Source organism: Amorphotheca resinae, assembly GCF_003019875.1.
Source record: "Amorphotheca resinae ATCC 22711 unplaced genomic scaffold M430scaffold_1, whole genome shotgun sequence".
Taxonomy (NCBI): Eukaryota; Fungi; Ascomycota; class Leotiomycetes; order Helotiales; family Amorphothecaceae; genus Amorphotheca; species Amorphotheca resinae.
Window position 1 is genome coordinate 1,956,123 of NW_020194471.1, and position 15,406 is coordinate 1,971,528.

General features: G+C 53.6%; 4 protein-coding genes across 4 annotated transcripts; 3 read left to right on the forward strand and 1 right to left on the reverse strand.

Annotated features, from left to right (window-relative positions):
• Nucleotides 1–684: 684 nt before the first annotated feature.
• M430DRAFT_32339 (hypothetical protein) lies at nt 685–1,995 on the forward strand. Its single transcript, XM_024866151.1, has one exon. The coding sequence runs from the start codon at nt 902–904 to the stop codon at nt 1,751–1,753; it is 852 nt and encodes a 283-aa protein (XP_024725241.1). The 5' UTR covers nt 685–901; the 3' UTR covers nt 1,754–1,995.
• A 1,730-nt stretch (nt 1,996–3,725) lies between these two features.
• M430DRAFT_38459 (hypothetical protein) lies at nt 3,726–4,763 on the forward strand (the record flags this gene model as incomplete). Its single annotated transcript, XM_024867247.1, has 1 exon — nt 3,726–4,763. The coding sequence occupies exon 1, from the start codon at nt 3,846–3,848 to the stop codon at nt 4,761–4,763; it is 918 nt and encodes a 305-aa protein (XP_024725242.1). The 5' UTR covers nt 3,726–3,845.
• Nucleotides 4,764–4,830: 67 nt separating this feature from the next.
• Nucleotides 4,831–8,824, reverse strand: M430DRAFT_38460 (hypothetical protein). The gene is made up of 6 exons (XM_024867248.1): nt 8,154–8,824; nt 6,770–8,107; nt 6,184–6,722; nt 6,026–6,135; nt 5,867–5,976; nt 4,831–5,819 (listed from the first exon to the last, which is right to left on the reverse strand). Exons 1-6 carry the CDS (start codon nt 8,726–8,728, stop codon nt 4,904–4,906), a joined length of 3,588 nt encoding a protein of 1,195 aa, XP_024725243.1. The 5' UTR covers nt 8,729–8,824; the 3' UTR covers nt 4,831–4,903.
• Nucleotides 8,825–12,703: 3,879 nt separating this feature from the next.
• M430DRAFT_94117 (hypothetical protein) lies at nt 12,704–15,390 on the forward strand (the record flags this gene model as incomplete). The annotated part of the gene is made up of 2 exons (XM_024869818.1): nt 12,704–13,670; nt 13,742–15,390. The coding sequence occupies 2 exons, from the start codon at nt 12,704–12,706 to the stop codon at nt 15,388–15,390; spliced, it is 2,616 nt and encodes an 871-aa protein (XP_024725244.1).
• Nucleotides 15,391–15,406: the final 16 nt, after the last annotated feature.

Below are 15,406 nucleotides of genomic sequence, written 5' to 3' on the forward strand. Positions count from 1 at the left end.
TGATTTAAACGGCTCTGTCGACGGGCAAGTTGACCGGTGCCTTTCACGCCTCTCTGGTTCCTCGCTCTGTGCACCGGAGCTCCAGCCCGGCCGCCTTCCCCACACTCGTCGCTCACCCCTAACGTAGGGGCTAAATGGCTACAACGTCATGGGGGGCCCCTACTCAGGCGATAACCACAACCACATTCTGGACAGTATCAAACCTCGAAAAACGCTCCATGACTCTGACCCTTGGTCAAGCTGATGGGTTGAACTGTCAACGATTGTCTGTCTGACAAAATAAAAAGCAAGAAATTCGAAGACTGTCGAGCGTAGTTGTAAAGCTTGAAGGTCGAGATTCCCGGGGCGACTCATGTTATCGGTTAGCGCGGGCTATCGCTTGGCTAGGGGCGATACGTTAGGGCACTGTCCTATCGTGTCAATCGATTGGCTCGCTTAAGCCAGAGCGACAGGGGGCCCCTTGAGCTAGATCCCCTCTTCTTCAGTCCATTTCAATCATCCATTTCCATCATTCCATCCTCCATCCTCCATCCTGTCCTGTCCTGCTTCATCTTCTCTATCCAATCCTCCCAGGCTCACGCCCATCAGATACGTTTCCCGTTCCACCCTGCCACTATCCTCACTTCGACACATTCAATCCCGTTCCTCATCCATACAAGCCGACGTAAATCGGACGACCGAACCACCAGAGCTCGCTGGTACGGCTCAGCACCACTCCCACTCGACAAAGGAATTGTCACCCACCTGAAAGAATACACCGCAAATTTCCCGAAGCTGAAGAGAGCAGCGGAGGGCTATTTGAAAAAAATCTCTCACACACAAGCATACCCCCTTCAAACTACAATAGCCCACTGCCGCGATATCCAACGCGAGCAGCCATCGTCCAATTTCATCCATCAACATGTCCAACCACGAAGATACCCCCTCCAACCCTTCCACTCAAAACCGTCGCAGTTCCTTCACCTCCCAAACCTTCAATTCGATCTTTGGCAGATCCAACAGCACAGCTGGGGGACCAACAGCCCCTTTCCCGGGTGCCATCTCGACAGCTGCCGCACAAGATCAACGACGACGCATGTCGATTTCGACCCTCGGCTTGTCCGGGAACTCTCCCACTCAAGCTACACCTTTTGCATTTGGGGGCCGTCGAGGTAGCACCTCGACGGATCGTTCCGACTCGTTCGATGAGAACGCCATCGACGATGATGACAGCCCCGGCCGTGGCATCCCGACCGGACCCTTCGCTCGCCGCATGTCGGTCGGTGGACAAGCATTCCGAGCAAGGGCGGCCAGCACCAGCCCAGGCGCTGCCGGTAGATCTCCCCCTTACAGTGCAGCTCCCAAGCCCAACCCCTTTTTACCCACAATCCCTGCGGGATCCAGGAACGGGGGTGGAGTGACGCCTCCTAAATTAAAAGCAAATCAGGCAAGCATGCAATCAAAGTCCAGAACTGCATCTGACTTCCCTGTTTCCGCTCGTCCAGGTGAAGGCGGTGGCTTCAACTGGTCTGAGCAGCTTAGATCCCGCGCTGAGAGCACCGTCTCGCAGTCGCAGCGCCCTTCCTTCTCAGCCTCCACTGGCGCCCCGAAGACTACTCCGATGCATGAGAGAACCAGGAGCCTTGGCGAGATGCCGACTCCTCCTGTATCGGGTCCTGCGCCAGCCCCCGCTCCGGCTCCAGAGAGACCGGCTCGGAAGAAACCCGATGCGTTTCAAGAGCGGATTCTCAAGGGAGATTTCTACATGGACTGATGGATGTGCGGCATCCCTCGTCGGCCCTAACACCTTTTCTTATTTGATTATTAGCACATAAAGCTTCCCATTGCTCTTTTACGATGAACCTTTATGATGGCGCTGGAGTTGATGGAGTTGACGTGGTCACGGCAGAGCTTACCCCTCTCATAACCAGGTTGATACGGTTGCTTTGCCCTGCTTTTCCCGGAAGAAAAATTGGAACCCGGAGGGTGCATGAATGTGCGCTGGTCGTTGCGTTCCTGATTCCTTGAAGTCTCCGACTGAACAAAAAGGAAAAAATCATTTGATGGGTCTGCTTTTTGCCAACATGGCTTGATGAGTGAGGAGTTTGCTTTCTAGGCTGGACGGTGATGGGAGACACATTGTATGAGACTTGTAGCAGAGCTTTACCTACCTTACCTAGCTGAGTCAATTGACAGATGCCCTCGTGCATTGCAGTTGAGCTTGCCATTGTGTTATATTCAGAAAGTGATCTCGCACGAAGAGGGGCATTGGGTACCCTATCCGCTCTGCCATACACACAAGTGGGTGACCACTAGCTAATACCAGCTGTTGGATGTCTTTTACTGCATCTACAAGGCGCATGATGCCGCGCATCACATTAGATACCTGGTTTCAAAGGGCATGTATAGTAGTAACATCTGTTTTTATTTATACTACGGGTATGTTGAACAATCGAGGGGAATTTAACTATGACCACGCAGTTACTAGCACAGCCTCCGGCCCCCTATCTGATACCCTCAGTACTACCTATACAAGAGGTCTTCAACACCTATACTAGAAGTAACTCTACCCTCTCTAAACTTTTCTCTTTTTTTTTGTTGTTTTTTTTTTTCCTTTTCCTCAAAAGCTAAACTCATACCGCTGTTGTCTGTCCGCCGCTGGGGCCGCTCCTCCCTGCCCATCCCCTTCCAAAAGATATAAGCGCACAGACTCCTCCGATTACTCCCATGCATACTACAACAGCTTCGCACCCTCCATCATGCTCCATGTACCTCCCAACTGTAAGCTATTAGCATAGTTCAGACCAAGTGTATAATTAAAGTCACAGACGTTACCTACCTATAGTCCTTAAAACTGGGACGTGGGTCATCATTGTCGAGGACAATAGAAAGGAGGGACCTTCGCTTGATGATAAGTTATAACAATAGGTAGTCTATTCATATTGTATGAAGGTAACGAATGTTGTGTAAAGAAGAGATTGTCAGGATAATATCTTGTGCATAGTAAACAACTACAGGAACAGTCCTTTCTTCCCTTACGATCTCGTCTCAACTCGTGGCTTTCTACCTAGCCATTGACCGCTTCCTTCCACAAAATTACAATATACTTACCATATTACCGCCTGTCATTTATTAGGTAGACCACAAGCCAGAACTCCACAAATCCAAATCTCCCTCGTCAACGCCCCCTCGCTTAGTAAAAGGGGGGGGGGAGCTCGCTAAGGTAAGGTAAGTATAGGAGAGAGGTTCGGCGGTGTCTCTTGATATCTACCTAGATAGGTACTTTACTGGAATACAACTTCTTTTCTTTTCTCAAGCTCCGTCCTCTTTTCTTTCGTATTCTTTTCCCTCTCAACGCGAGCCAGTCATTATCTGGAATCAAATCTAGAGAGGATGCATGACAGCAATCTAGAAAGCGATGTTCTGTTTCCAAAGACGTATGTTACTGGATAAGCAGCTATTACTGATAATATAAACGAAATTGTCGTTTTATGTTTTTTGTACCTTAGGTTGGTGAAGAGTTGAGCTCGGAAAGTTTATTTTATATGGCCAGGATGAGAAGAAGCAGCAGCAGCTAGAAGGCAGAGGAAAGTGCGCGCCTTCAGTACATGACAAGAAGCAGAGAAGAGGAGAGCGAGCACCTCGAGACCATACCATACATTTTTGGGGCACTGCACACAATAGCAATAATTCTTCTCTTTCCCCACCCGGCCAAGAAAAATACGAAGACGATCTTTTAGATTCCAAGACCTTACTTATTCTATACCAAGGAAACCAGAACAAAAACAAGTCCTTGCTCAGCATCCCCAGCCAGCCTAGGGAATCTTCAATCTTCCAACCAACCTCCATCCACTCCTTCAAGAAGCATGGATTTCTCCCTGAGTCTTCTCCTCCCACGACCTCCTCCTATAGAGCCCGCGCCAGCAGCCCCGACCTCCTACACGTTCTGCTGCTCTTCCCTCGTACCCAGCTATCCGGACACCACGGTCGCTGGGCTGGATACACCCATCAACGCGCGTTTCCAGAGCTTTATGAGTTATGCCAGCGCGCACGATATAAGTCCCGCGCCGCGTGAACGCGCTTTTGATATCTCGGTCGCGTCTAGCTACCATATCACGCTCGGGATTATGTACCCTGTGCCTAATACCACCAATAACCACAGCAGCAGCAATAGCAATAGCAGTAGCAGCGATGAGAATGGTGACGATGACGATGCCAAAGGCGGCAGTGCAGAGGAGCCTGAGGAGGAGCATGAGGAGGAGGAGGAAGAGGGGGCCGCGGGTCCAGGATTCCACTTCGAGCACACGCATCGCTGTTTCGTACCGTACGGGTCCGAGTACCTAGAGATGGAGGTATGGGACTTCGCAGCGCCGAACGAGGCCAGCCCGCCGGGGTTCCCATTGTGTCAGACATGGCACTGTGGCGGGTGGGGCGAGGACCAGCATCTGTGGCAGTTCGAGGTTAGGATCTATCATCGGCATCGGAATAGACAGAATATGTTGAGAATGAGACAGTTGAGGCTGTGGGATTGTATGCTGTGTGAGGAGGCGTGGACTCATGTCGGCGAGGAGTTCAGGTTGGAGGATTTGAGGGAGGTTATGGCGGCGGGGACCGTGGTCGGGGAGGAGGATTTGAGAAGGGCTGAGGAGGATTTGAGGGGCGTGGGGTGGGATTTGGGGAGGGCGTGGGACGTAGTGGAGCGTGAGAGGCGGGGAGGTGAAAGGGGGAGAGGGAATAGAGCAAGGGGAGGGAGAAGAGGAGGTAGGAGAGGCAGAAGAGGGTAGAAAGTATCGATTGGCCATGATTACATTAAAGAGAGAATGAAAGAAAGAAAGGAACTCATCACATACTACGCTACACGATGCAGACTTGACGAGATGCTTATTTTCCTTTTAATTTTTCTTTTCTATACACCCTACATAACCTACCCCGGTCTCAACGCCTCCCACCCCTCCAACCCTCCCTCGTCCTCCCCCAACAGATCCCGTTGCGGCCTGGGCGGTAATCCCGGTCTAGGACCCTCGTCGCGCCCAGGTCTCGGAGGCTGGGGCGGTTTCCGTGGGATGGGCTGGGGCTGTGGAGAGGAGGGGGTTTGGGATGGAGGAGGAGAGGAGGTCAGATGGACGGGTTTGCGGGTTAGAGGTGGGGGTGGAGGGTTTTTGGAGCTGGTGGTGCTCGTGGTGGTTGTGGTGGTGGATGGGGAGAGGGAGGGGCGGCGGGGGAGGGGAGGGGGTGTTGGGTCGGTGCCGGTTCGAAAGGGGAGGGAGGGTTGGGAGAGGTTGGGCGTCGCGGAGGCGGCGAGGGATGGGGTGGGAGGCGGTGGGAGTTTGCGCGGAGGGTTGGATGAGGGGCGGGGCGGGAGTGAAGATATGCTGCTTTGGGAGGGAGGACGCGGCGGCATGCGTGGCACCGTCACCCAGTCGGGCTCGTCGGTTGGCGCGAATGGATTCGAGGGACGGTTCGGGTTCGGGATGGCGCCCGGCTGCGGCGGCTTGAGGTCGGAGCGGGCGGGTCGGCCATTGTCGAGCCACCATTTCCGCTTGTCGGAGCTGGCTGGCGGCAGGCCGGGTTCGATAGGATCATAGCCGATCAGGTCTTCGTCGTCACTGTCGTCTAGTCCGGCTTCAGTCGAATCGACTTCTGCACGGCGCTTCTCGTAGATCTCGCGACTCAGACTTTCGCGGATGCCCTCGTCGACGATGCTCACTGTGCACTGGAAGGTGGCCCAGACGGGGCGGTGGTCTGAGAAGCGGAGCGGAGCTGTGTTGTAGTTGATCTGGCGGAGGTTCGATCCCTTGCGGAGGATTCTATCTGTCCAAGCTGGTATCCGAGCTTTCTCGCTGGCATAGAGTTAGCAGTGACAAATAACCACGACCAAGCGACGTACGAAGTATCATATCTATCTTCACCAATATCGTATTTGTAGGTTGGGTTGAACGTTATCCGCGACTCGGAATAATATGGGAAGGTAAGACCAGCAACCATTTGCAGGTTTAACTTTGCTATGTTAGTCGATCTGTAAGTCGCACTGACGGCAAGAACATACCTGATCGTTCTCATATAGGGCCTCCAAGTCACCCTTCTGGATTAACTGTTTAACCTTCTCAGAGCCTAATCCGATACGATAATTGAAATCACCCATCCATATTACCGTATCTGCCTGCCATCAGCGTTCAATCCTTGATCAGTCAACGGCGTTCTTACCGTGATCATCAATCCCTCGATTTCTTTGGAACCGTAACCCGTGATGGATGGTGTTATAGTCCCGGTTTCTCTCCTCGTAATTTGCGAAACCTGCAGCCAAGTGTGCGGTTACAAAACAAATTTGGGTATTTTCATATTCCATTCGGATGGCTACTGCTCCCTTGTTACCGGCCATGCCAGACATGCCAGTCTTCTTGATGCTCCCTTCGACATTCTTGATATGTCGAAGCACCGAGGCCTTCACGAAGATACATAGAGCAGCACCAACGAGCTGGCCGCTTCGGAGAAGAACATAGTGTTCGCTACCAGCAGCCCGGGCATGCAGGTTCAGGGTTTTCTGTACCGCCATTTCCCAAGCCTTCTTCCGCGTGGGATCACTATTCATTATTTGTTGAGGGCTAAGCTCGACGATCTCTTGAAACCCGACTGCAACGATCTCCGGGTTCTGTTGAGATGGTTCAACATCAGGGCAGAGCCAAGACGAGAGGTCTTCACTGATACCCGAGGTTCGACCATTCAAGTTGAAAGTCCCAGCCCATCTATCGTCCAGGTCAGCAGAGTCCTTACTAGGAGGGGAGATACGTACATATTGATGACGGCCGAAGACTGGTATTCTGAGCTCCGCTTGGCGAGCTCGGCCGTCACGTAGTCGTTGATAGGATCAAAAAGATGCACTGGGGTTTGGCCAACTAGCCGACCTAGAAGGATATCAATGGTGTTTTGGCGCGCTTTATCTGCAAAGTTGTTGATGTATAATCGAGCCGCACTCTTTCGCGCATCGGCAATTGCTCCAGCTAATGACATCTTGCCATGTCTGGTAAAAGACGACTTGAGAGCTCCTGTCCCAGCGTAAATCCTCGACAGGGCGTCACCATTGTCTGCCCACAGACTTGAATGTCTCATCCAAAAGTCTGAGGTAGCACGTTCGGCTCGGTGGCCAAGAAAGGCTTCAATGGCCATCTGAGAAATAATCGTCTGTATCAGATTTGTCCGATCCAGACAATCGAGACAGTTGGTTCGAAAGACACCCTCCTGTTGTAAGACAGCAACCGTCCTCCGACGCGGCTTTTCACCGGGGTAATCTGACGGGTCTTCAATATCCTCCGAGAGGTAGTACGCAAAACCGTCTGCTGAGTTCTCGATGAGCCGTCGAATCGTGCTAGCTGCTTCGTAACCAGTCGGTCCTTTAGTCTCGGCATGAAAATCGAACTCCGTCTCTCTCAAAAGCTGATGGTCTCGAGAAGTCTTCTGTCCAGGATGATTGAGGGCAGAGTGCCTGACACCATAACGATAGAGCTTTGTCAACTCGGCTTCGCCCGGTTTCGTCTCACTCAGGAGATTAACCACATGGACAGCGCCATAGTCATGTTCCAACTCTCTAAAATGCTTATCGAAAGCCGGCTGAGTACCTTCAGCTGATCGTGTAATTGTTATTTTCTGCTGGCCCGGTATCAACCCCGCGGCTTGCTCCCAGAACACCGGCACAGAACCCCTGATTTGCGCGTATGAGAAACATAATCCTGCAGGTCTCTCATTTGAGGAGGATCCTGCTGACACCGGTGCAGCCGCCGAAGGGGACCAGTAAATAGTCTCCGACTCGACGAAATTTGCCACATTCCCATCGTCGTCAATCCCACGACTGTTGAATCTTGTTCCAGCCCTTCGACATGACAGCCGTGATATAAGGGTCAAAGACGAAGGGAGCCCGGTTCTAGAAGCTCTTACCGGCGCAGAGGATGGTGGAATTGTGATTGTAAGGACGAAACCACGAATCGCGGACGTAAGGATCCCAGACCTGTCCAATGCTTCTCTTTCACGTGCTACCAGTCGAGACCGAAATCTCACCAGAGGGCTGATCATGTATGAATTCCACAGGAAGGACTCGTCCAAATTATCGGTGTCGAAAGTAGAAGTTTCTGTGGCTCTAGGACGAGTTAGCATAGCCAGGCGGACAGGACGGAGCTTCATACCGGTCTTGCAACCTGTTTGTAAGATCGAAATCCGTGCTGAAGTAAAAACTGCCATTTCCCAGCAACTTCTGTAGTTCCATACACGGGTGCTCAACCGGCTCTCTGCGACTGAGACTCTGGTAGTTATCTTGCTCGTCAATCGCATAAGGATCCAGATTATCGCTGAGGCTATGGTCGTAATTCGAGCTATTTAAACAGTAGAACTCCACTGCGTAGATCTTATCAACCGTTTCCCCAGGTCGCACTGTGGCCACCTTTGCTGCGCCGGTCACCAGACAAAGGAAAACATCGTTATTGATGGTGATCAGCCCGAGGGTTCCGTGGACAGGCAATGGACTCAGCGTCCGATAGTCGCTCAGATCGACGGACGATACTTCTGAAAACTCAACCATGCACTTAGGCACGGATGCGCCGTTGTTGTCCAGCGAGGTGCGCGAGGTTGATGTAAGAGAGCCATTGCCTGAAGAGTCGTTGGTAGACGGCGTATGGCGGAAGATGAGAGCGTGGGTTGGCGTTACGAGAGCAATCGACCGGGTCAGGTTAGAGCGATCATTAAGGAGGACACGAATAGACATAGTTGGGTCAGGATAGAAGGATCTGGCTCAATAATAGCATCTGTGGCATCTTGGAGTGTTGAGGCTCAAAATGTTCACGATACAGTGAGCCTTGTTGGTGCGACGTAAGGCTGAGTGTTTGCAACATCCTGGAAGCGAGGTTCTACAGGATAATAATCACACGCCCCACTTGGGATGTAGCCACGGCCCCGCAGATACTCTCTACGTTGATAAGGCTAAATACTTGAATTCTCTATCCTGGGGTATCTCATACTATCATTTGTCAATTTGTCATCTTGTAGTATAGTGCCAATAGAAGGCCTGCGTCAATATTCATTGCTGCATTTCTCACTACAGAGTTCTCGACCGAAATAAGGCTGGCCTTATGTAAGATGCCTATGTAAGATCATATCCGTGTTGTCCAGCGCCATTGCACCTACAACGAATCAGAGATTTAGACCACCGTCGGCATTCTTTCGCATGTGGGAGACGGCAGAGTATTAGTTGGTGTTGGTGTTGGTGTTGGTAGGGCTCGGGTTTGGTTTGGTGGGCGATCCGACCCCGCAATTATTGTTCTCCTACCCAGTCTCCCTGTCCCAGTCTCCCAGTCCCTGCAGTCACCGAATCCCAAAGCTGGGGCAGGAGCGGGAGACCCTATCAGATGCAGTTATACAGGACGTCGCGTCCCTCCCAAGACCTTTCGCGCAACCACGGGCCTGCAAAGCTGAGCATTAGACGAGGCGCATCTTTGCGAAGTAGGCAGGTCCAGGGTAAAGGGTCTGTCTGTAAAAGGCAAGTCAGAAGTCTCTCCTAGGAATCGCATTGGAGGCTGCCTTTGCTTCTGCACAGTCATGCTTCGAGTCCCAGAAACGCTGGCCCAATTGTCGTACACAAGAAGAGCTTTGTGGCACCTGAAAAGATTGACACGCGATCCCAGTGGTCCTCGGGATTCCCAGGGTCGCTATTACCTGTATGTAGCACCTATTCTAAGCATGCCAAGCGCTGTTCGCAATCTTGGACGTGAAGGTCAGAGACGGATGTTCGAGCTGGAACCGGAAGTCTGCAGGTTCACTGAAAGGCCTTGCACCACTCGGGGAGTATCCGGTCGCGTAAGGAGGATGACCGCGCAGGAGGGATAGTTTGTGGTAAGATGCGCATCCCGCGTGCGACCTTCTTCGGAGCCGCGGCGGCAAAGGAAGGAGTGAAGACTGCCCGACCCGACGACTGGGCGGCACGGCACGGGGGGTTCTGAACAGGACACACGGCTTCGTGTAACACGGCGACAAAGTGATTGGGGATGAGGAGGGGGATGAGCATGAGCGCAGCAACTTATAGGCTCCGCTCATACCGGCATAGTGGCTCTGGAAAGCGGAGGCGTGCCATTCACATCCGGGCTGCATGTCCCCTACTACCACGTGTGGCCGAAGGGAAAGAGACGGACGGAAGGGGCTTCAACGGATCACTTAACCATCGCCGACCATCGCCGATATCAAGTGGAAGTGAGGAGGCTTGGGGGCTCCGTTTGTCAAAGAATGGGAGTGTGAAGAAATTGTATCGCAAAAGAAGATATCAGATATATAGTTTACCTCTTGTGTGTACTGTACAGACGTTGTAACACAGCAATACATGCGCGTTCCTCGGGTCGTGCCATTGCACCTGCATTCCATGGGCGACGGCCAATGAGCATCGTGCCATATATTGGATTCTCATGGTCATGCAAAAATCGCCGGGGCGGACAGCCTGGCTGTCGAGAATTCGAGATAATCCTCGCGGACACTCAAGAGTAGGTCCAAGGAAGCAGATGTTGGGTAGCTCTGAGGGGTAAGGGATCCTGGCGCAGACAATAGTGTTCGATATCAAAATGATTGAGGTAAGGAGGATCGCCGATGGGTCTGGGGGTCTCTCTCAGGCCGGCCTTCTCTTGCCTCAAAAAGCAAACAGGAAGAGAAAAAGAAATCAAATACAGTGAGGAAGGAAAAGGGGGATTGCACTTGACTCTTCGAAGAGGCCTTTCGAAGAAAACAGGTTTGCAGATGCTCTTCTTTCTTTAGAAATGTGGGATAGATCAATGCACCAATGCACCGCGGTATCATCGTAGTATAGATCACCAGCAGCACTGGTATCATCCATCATGATCCATGATCTATCGACCATTCTGTAGTTCGATCCCGACAGCGCGCTACTGGAAGACGAAACAACGCAGATGCCGTGTTTCCGGGAGCGCCATCGACCCTTGGCATCTGGAGGACCAGCGTGGAGACAATAACCACGATGCAACTTATTGTAGTATTGCGCTTCGAACAGCGGGACAAAAGGGGCGTCGAGGTGGAGGCGCCTCTGATTCGTGGGATGCTGGAGGATCGATCATTTTATTACTCGATGTAGAGAGCACTTTGTAGATTCGCAGACTGCGGCGGCGGAGAAAAGAAAAGGGCAGAAAAGGCGCATGGAAAGGCAGAGAGAGGCCCAGACGGGGCGGCCAGAGTCCAGACGGCCCGCGATCGACGCTTCTGACATGGAGAGAGCGGGAAGCGATGGGTCCAGACCTGGCAGAGCCTGAATAATACGGGGACCCGAGGTTGGCCTGTGTCAGCAGCGAGAGGGAGGAGACTGTAGAGGAGGGAAGAGGGAGGGAGGAATGAGGAGGGAAGAGTGAAGGTTCTGAATAATTGATTCTCTCCTGGAGATGTCTGGACTATCGTTTCTGTATTACCTGCCAGGTTTTGTTGCACATCGCGAAATGGGCTGCCCGTCTGGTGGAATCCCGTGACGTGGATACTTGGAGTAAGAGATCCGAGCATCTGCCCCTCCAGAGAATATCCTACATTAGTAGATCCTTCGCGCCCGTTGATCGGTACTCTTTCGAGCGAGGGCCGAGGCAGACGGTAGGCAGTAGGCGGTAGGCAGTAGACGGTAGAGCCGTAGGCAGTAGACGGCACTTATAGACGGTAGACGGTAGACAGACGGTGGTAGGCTGTAGACCGGACAGAAGTAGTTCGACGGAGGCCGTAGACTGTATGTAGTATGACGTGGATCTGGCTGGAGTAGTGTCAGTGTCCCAGTGTCTCACAGTGCCACAGTCATCACCCCTAAGGCAGCCAATCAGCAGCCCCGGTCGGCTAGAGTCTAGAATTCTCGAAGCCGCGGCCTCGTCATTGCTGCCACTGGCCACCGCGAAAAGTACCTGCGTCTAGAACGGTTGGACGATTGAACGATTGCACACGATTGAGCGATTGAGCGATTGAACGACTGAACGATTCTGGCCATGGGCCCCTCCGCTCTACCGGTGCTGACTGCTCCGTCCTAGGTCCCATTCACTCATTGCGTATAGAACCCCTTGGTGCGATCTACGTGCGTGCTGGAACGTGGGACGTGGGACGTGGGACGTGGGGCCTGGGCCTGGGCCTGGGACATCGACCTTGTCCTAGCCTTTTTCCTTCCGCTCTTTCGACACGGTCCTGTCCTGTCCAGTCCAGTCCAGTCCATCCGGCACTCGACACCGCCCGCTCCCGCTCCCAGTTCTGCCCATCCAACCCGCCGCGAGTCTCCCCTCCCTCCCCCTCCAACCTTCACTCGCTGCTGACCCCCCGTCCTTCTCCCTTGGCGCAACGAGAGGAGACTGGAGACTGGAGACTGGAGACTGGAGCATAGGAGAGACCGGAGATTGGAGACTGGAGAACTGGAAAACAGGACAACAGCAGGACAAGAGGAAAAGACGACGAGAAAACACAAGACAAAAGGATTATTACCATCACTTTGCTCATTGACCACCACACACCCGTCTTACTGGGGGGAACCCTCTCATCTTCCCCTCCGTCAAACGGACCCCCTCGCGCACATTGGGCGGGCATACCCGACATGCACGACGCATTCGACGTGAGACCGGCCGGACCTGGGACCTTCGAACTACAGAGCCAAAGGACGAGAGAACAGCTGGAGGACCTCCTCAAGCTCCTGTGCGAGGGGAGGGCCTGGCAGGAGAAAAAGATGATGATGATGGGAGGAGAAGATACAGCCGAGCCACACGACCTACCAAGGGAATCCCTCATCGATCGAACCACCCTGTGCTTGCCCAACTACACCACTGGTTCCGTCATCTATGGAGGGGAGAAGGGCTTCAAGGATGCTCTGCGCCGCTACTTCCCCGCCGCCGAGAGTAACGCATCGGAGCGGCTCGTCGAGCTCAAGGCGAAACTGCGCGAGGCATCGACACAAGATTTCTGGGGCATCCTGTTGGAGGAGATGTGCGAGATCATGGGCTCCCAGTGCGGCTTCGTAGCCAAACGCATGCTCGTCGACGATCAGGACGGCGCCGTCAAGATGCCTGAGCTCGGCGAACCCGGGTCAAGCTTGATGGGCGTTGCCTTCTACATCAACAACGGCACCGGGATCAAGGAGACGTATCGGGACTACCGCTACCAGGCCTTTGGGACTCCCTGCGCTCACATGAAGCACGATAAAGTCTTCATCATCCCGGAGAGGATGGACGAGTTTCTCCCCGATAATCCGAACGCCATGCCCTGGAAACGATCAGAAGCGTTCATCAGTCTGCCGCTGTTCCATGAGGGCAAGTGTTTTGCCCATTTTGGCGTGCTGTGGAACTCGGATGGGGCTAGCAAGCGAAACCTGAGCTGGCCTTTCATTGAGATGTTCATGCATTCTCTCGAGGACATGATCTTGCAGCGTATCCTGGAAGGGGGAGCATCGGCGACGGAAGTCGTCGTCGCCGCTGCACCAGGATCAACAACAGCCAAGATAATCCCGCTTTCGGCAATCGCGGCCCCTCAGTCGCTCCAGCCCTACGCGCGCAGTCTCTCACACGAGCTGAGGACACCGATGCAAGGCGTTGTCGGCATGCTAGACATCATGTATGCAACAGTCCTCGATGCCATCGCGGACAAGCAAAATGATGCGGCACGAGCTGTCTTCGCAGACCTCAAGACTCACATCGAGATAGTGCAAGGTGAGCCAGCGGCCTCCCCCTTGTCGACGCGCTTATGCTATCGTTTACATACTGATACCAATGTCCCACAGATAGCTCCAAGAGAGCCGTGGAAGCTGCGGATAACGTTGTCTACGCCTATGATCTCAACCTCCAGATGCCAGATACTCCTCTGACTCCAGTCGAGCCGGATGAGCAACCTGTATGCATCCCTATCACGGCATCATCTCGTGCTGGATGCCCTAGTGGGAAGCGTACGCGTGAGCATGATGCAGACACGGACTGCCCCGATCCTGGGCCACCGCCGAAGCGGATGTTCACGATGACGAGGGGATCCGAAATCACCGATTCATACTTCCTCGTAGACCCGAGGGCCTTCCCGGCCGCTTGCCCAAGCATAACGGTTACAGAACATCACCACCTGCCAGCCAGGGTCACATCAGAATTCGATCTCCCGACCGAAGAGGCAGGCTCTGACGAGAAGCCGGGCGGTCCGGTCACCGCACCAGCCCTGATCAGCACGACTCATCGTCGAGTCATCACCCGCGATTTCATGCGGGGTCTGGTCAATGAAGCCTTGCGGAACGGTCATCCGACGAGTGAGGTGCACACTCAGACGGACCTGGGGGAGACGATCGAGGTCAGGAATCTAGGATCCAGGGGCCAAGTGCAGGAGAGAACGATCTACTTGAAGATTGAGCGGGACGTTCCCGAGGTCATCATAACCGAAGAGCAGCATCTGCAGTTCTCGCTGCAGAAGATCATCGACAACGCCATCAAATTTACCGAGAGCGGCAGTATTACGATCACGGTTCAGCTGGGTAAGCAGCTACCAGTTGTGGAGATATGGGTCGCCGATACGGGATGTGGGATCGCCGAAGAGTCGCAGCGATCCCTCTTCCAGCCTCATTTCCAAGAAGACGCCTCGATAAGCCGGTCAAAAGATGGACTCGGTCTGAGTCTGTTCAACGCCAAGGCACACGTGCGGAAGAACCTGGGTGGCGACGTGACCCTGGAACGGTCGGCCACAGACGGCCCCTCCAGAGGATCCGAATTTCTCATCCGTCTACCAATCTCCTCGGTGGAAGCCGGATCCACCAGGACACCGTTGGTGGGGACCCCTCCGTCGCCGGGCCAGAGGACCTGCTGGCCCGGACCTTGGGCCGACCAGGAGGCCGCCCAGGGGAAAGCCGCCTTGAAACGGACCCCCTCGGAAACGACAGCCAACTTTGCCATCACGCCAACAAGGCAGGGCAGCCCTCTGCCCTCTCCCCGCAGACGGGCAACCTTCAATCGGAAGCTTGCCACGGAATATCCTCTGCGGATCTTGATCGCCGAGGATAATGCCATCAACCGGGACGTCGCCATGGGTTCCCTCAACAAGTTGGGATACTCAAAGGACAACATCACGGTGGCGGTTGACGGGGTGGAGGCAGTTCGGCACTTTACAGCGTCGCTTTCAAAATCCCCGGAGCAAGGCTTCGATATGATCCTCATGGATATATGGATGCCCCATATGGATGGGTATGAAGCGACGAAGAAGATCATGGATCTAGCGAAGGAGAAGGGGGCGACGACGAAGATCATCGCCGTGACGGCGGACATAACGGGGAGCTGCATCAACCGAGCCAAGGGGGCCGGCATGCAAGGATTCCTTCCCAAGCCGTACAAGGTACTCGACATCGAGCACCTGATCGTGGATCATTTTGGGAGAGGCATAGACGAGACACGGGATGGGTGATGATAAGACGTTGTTT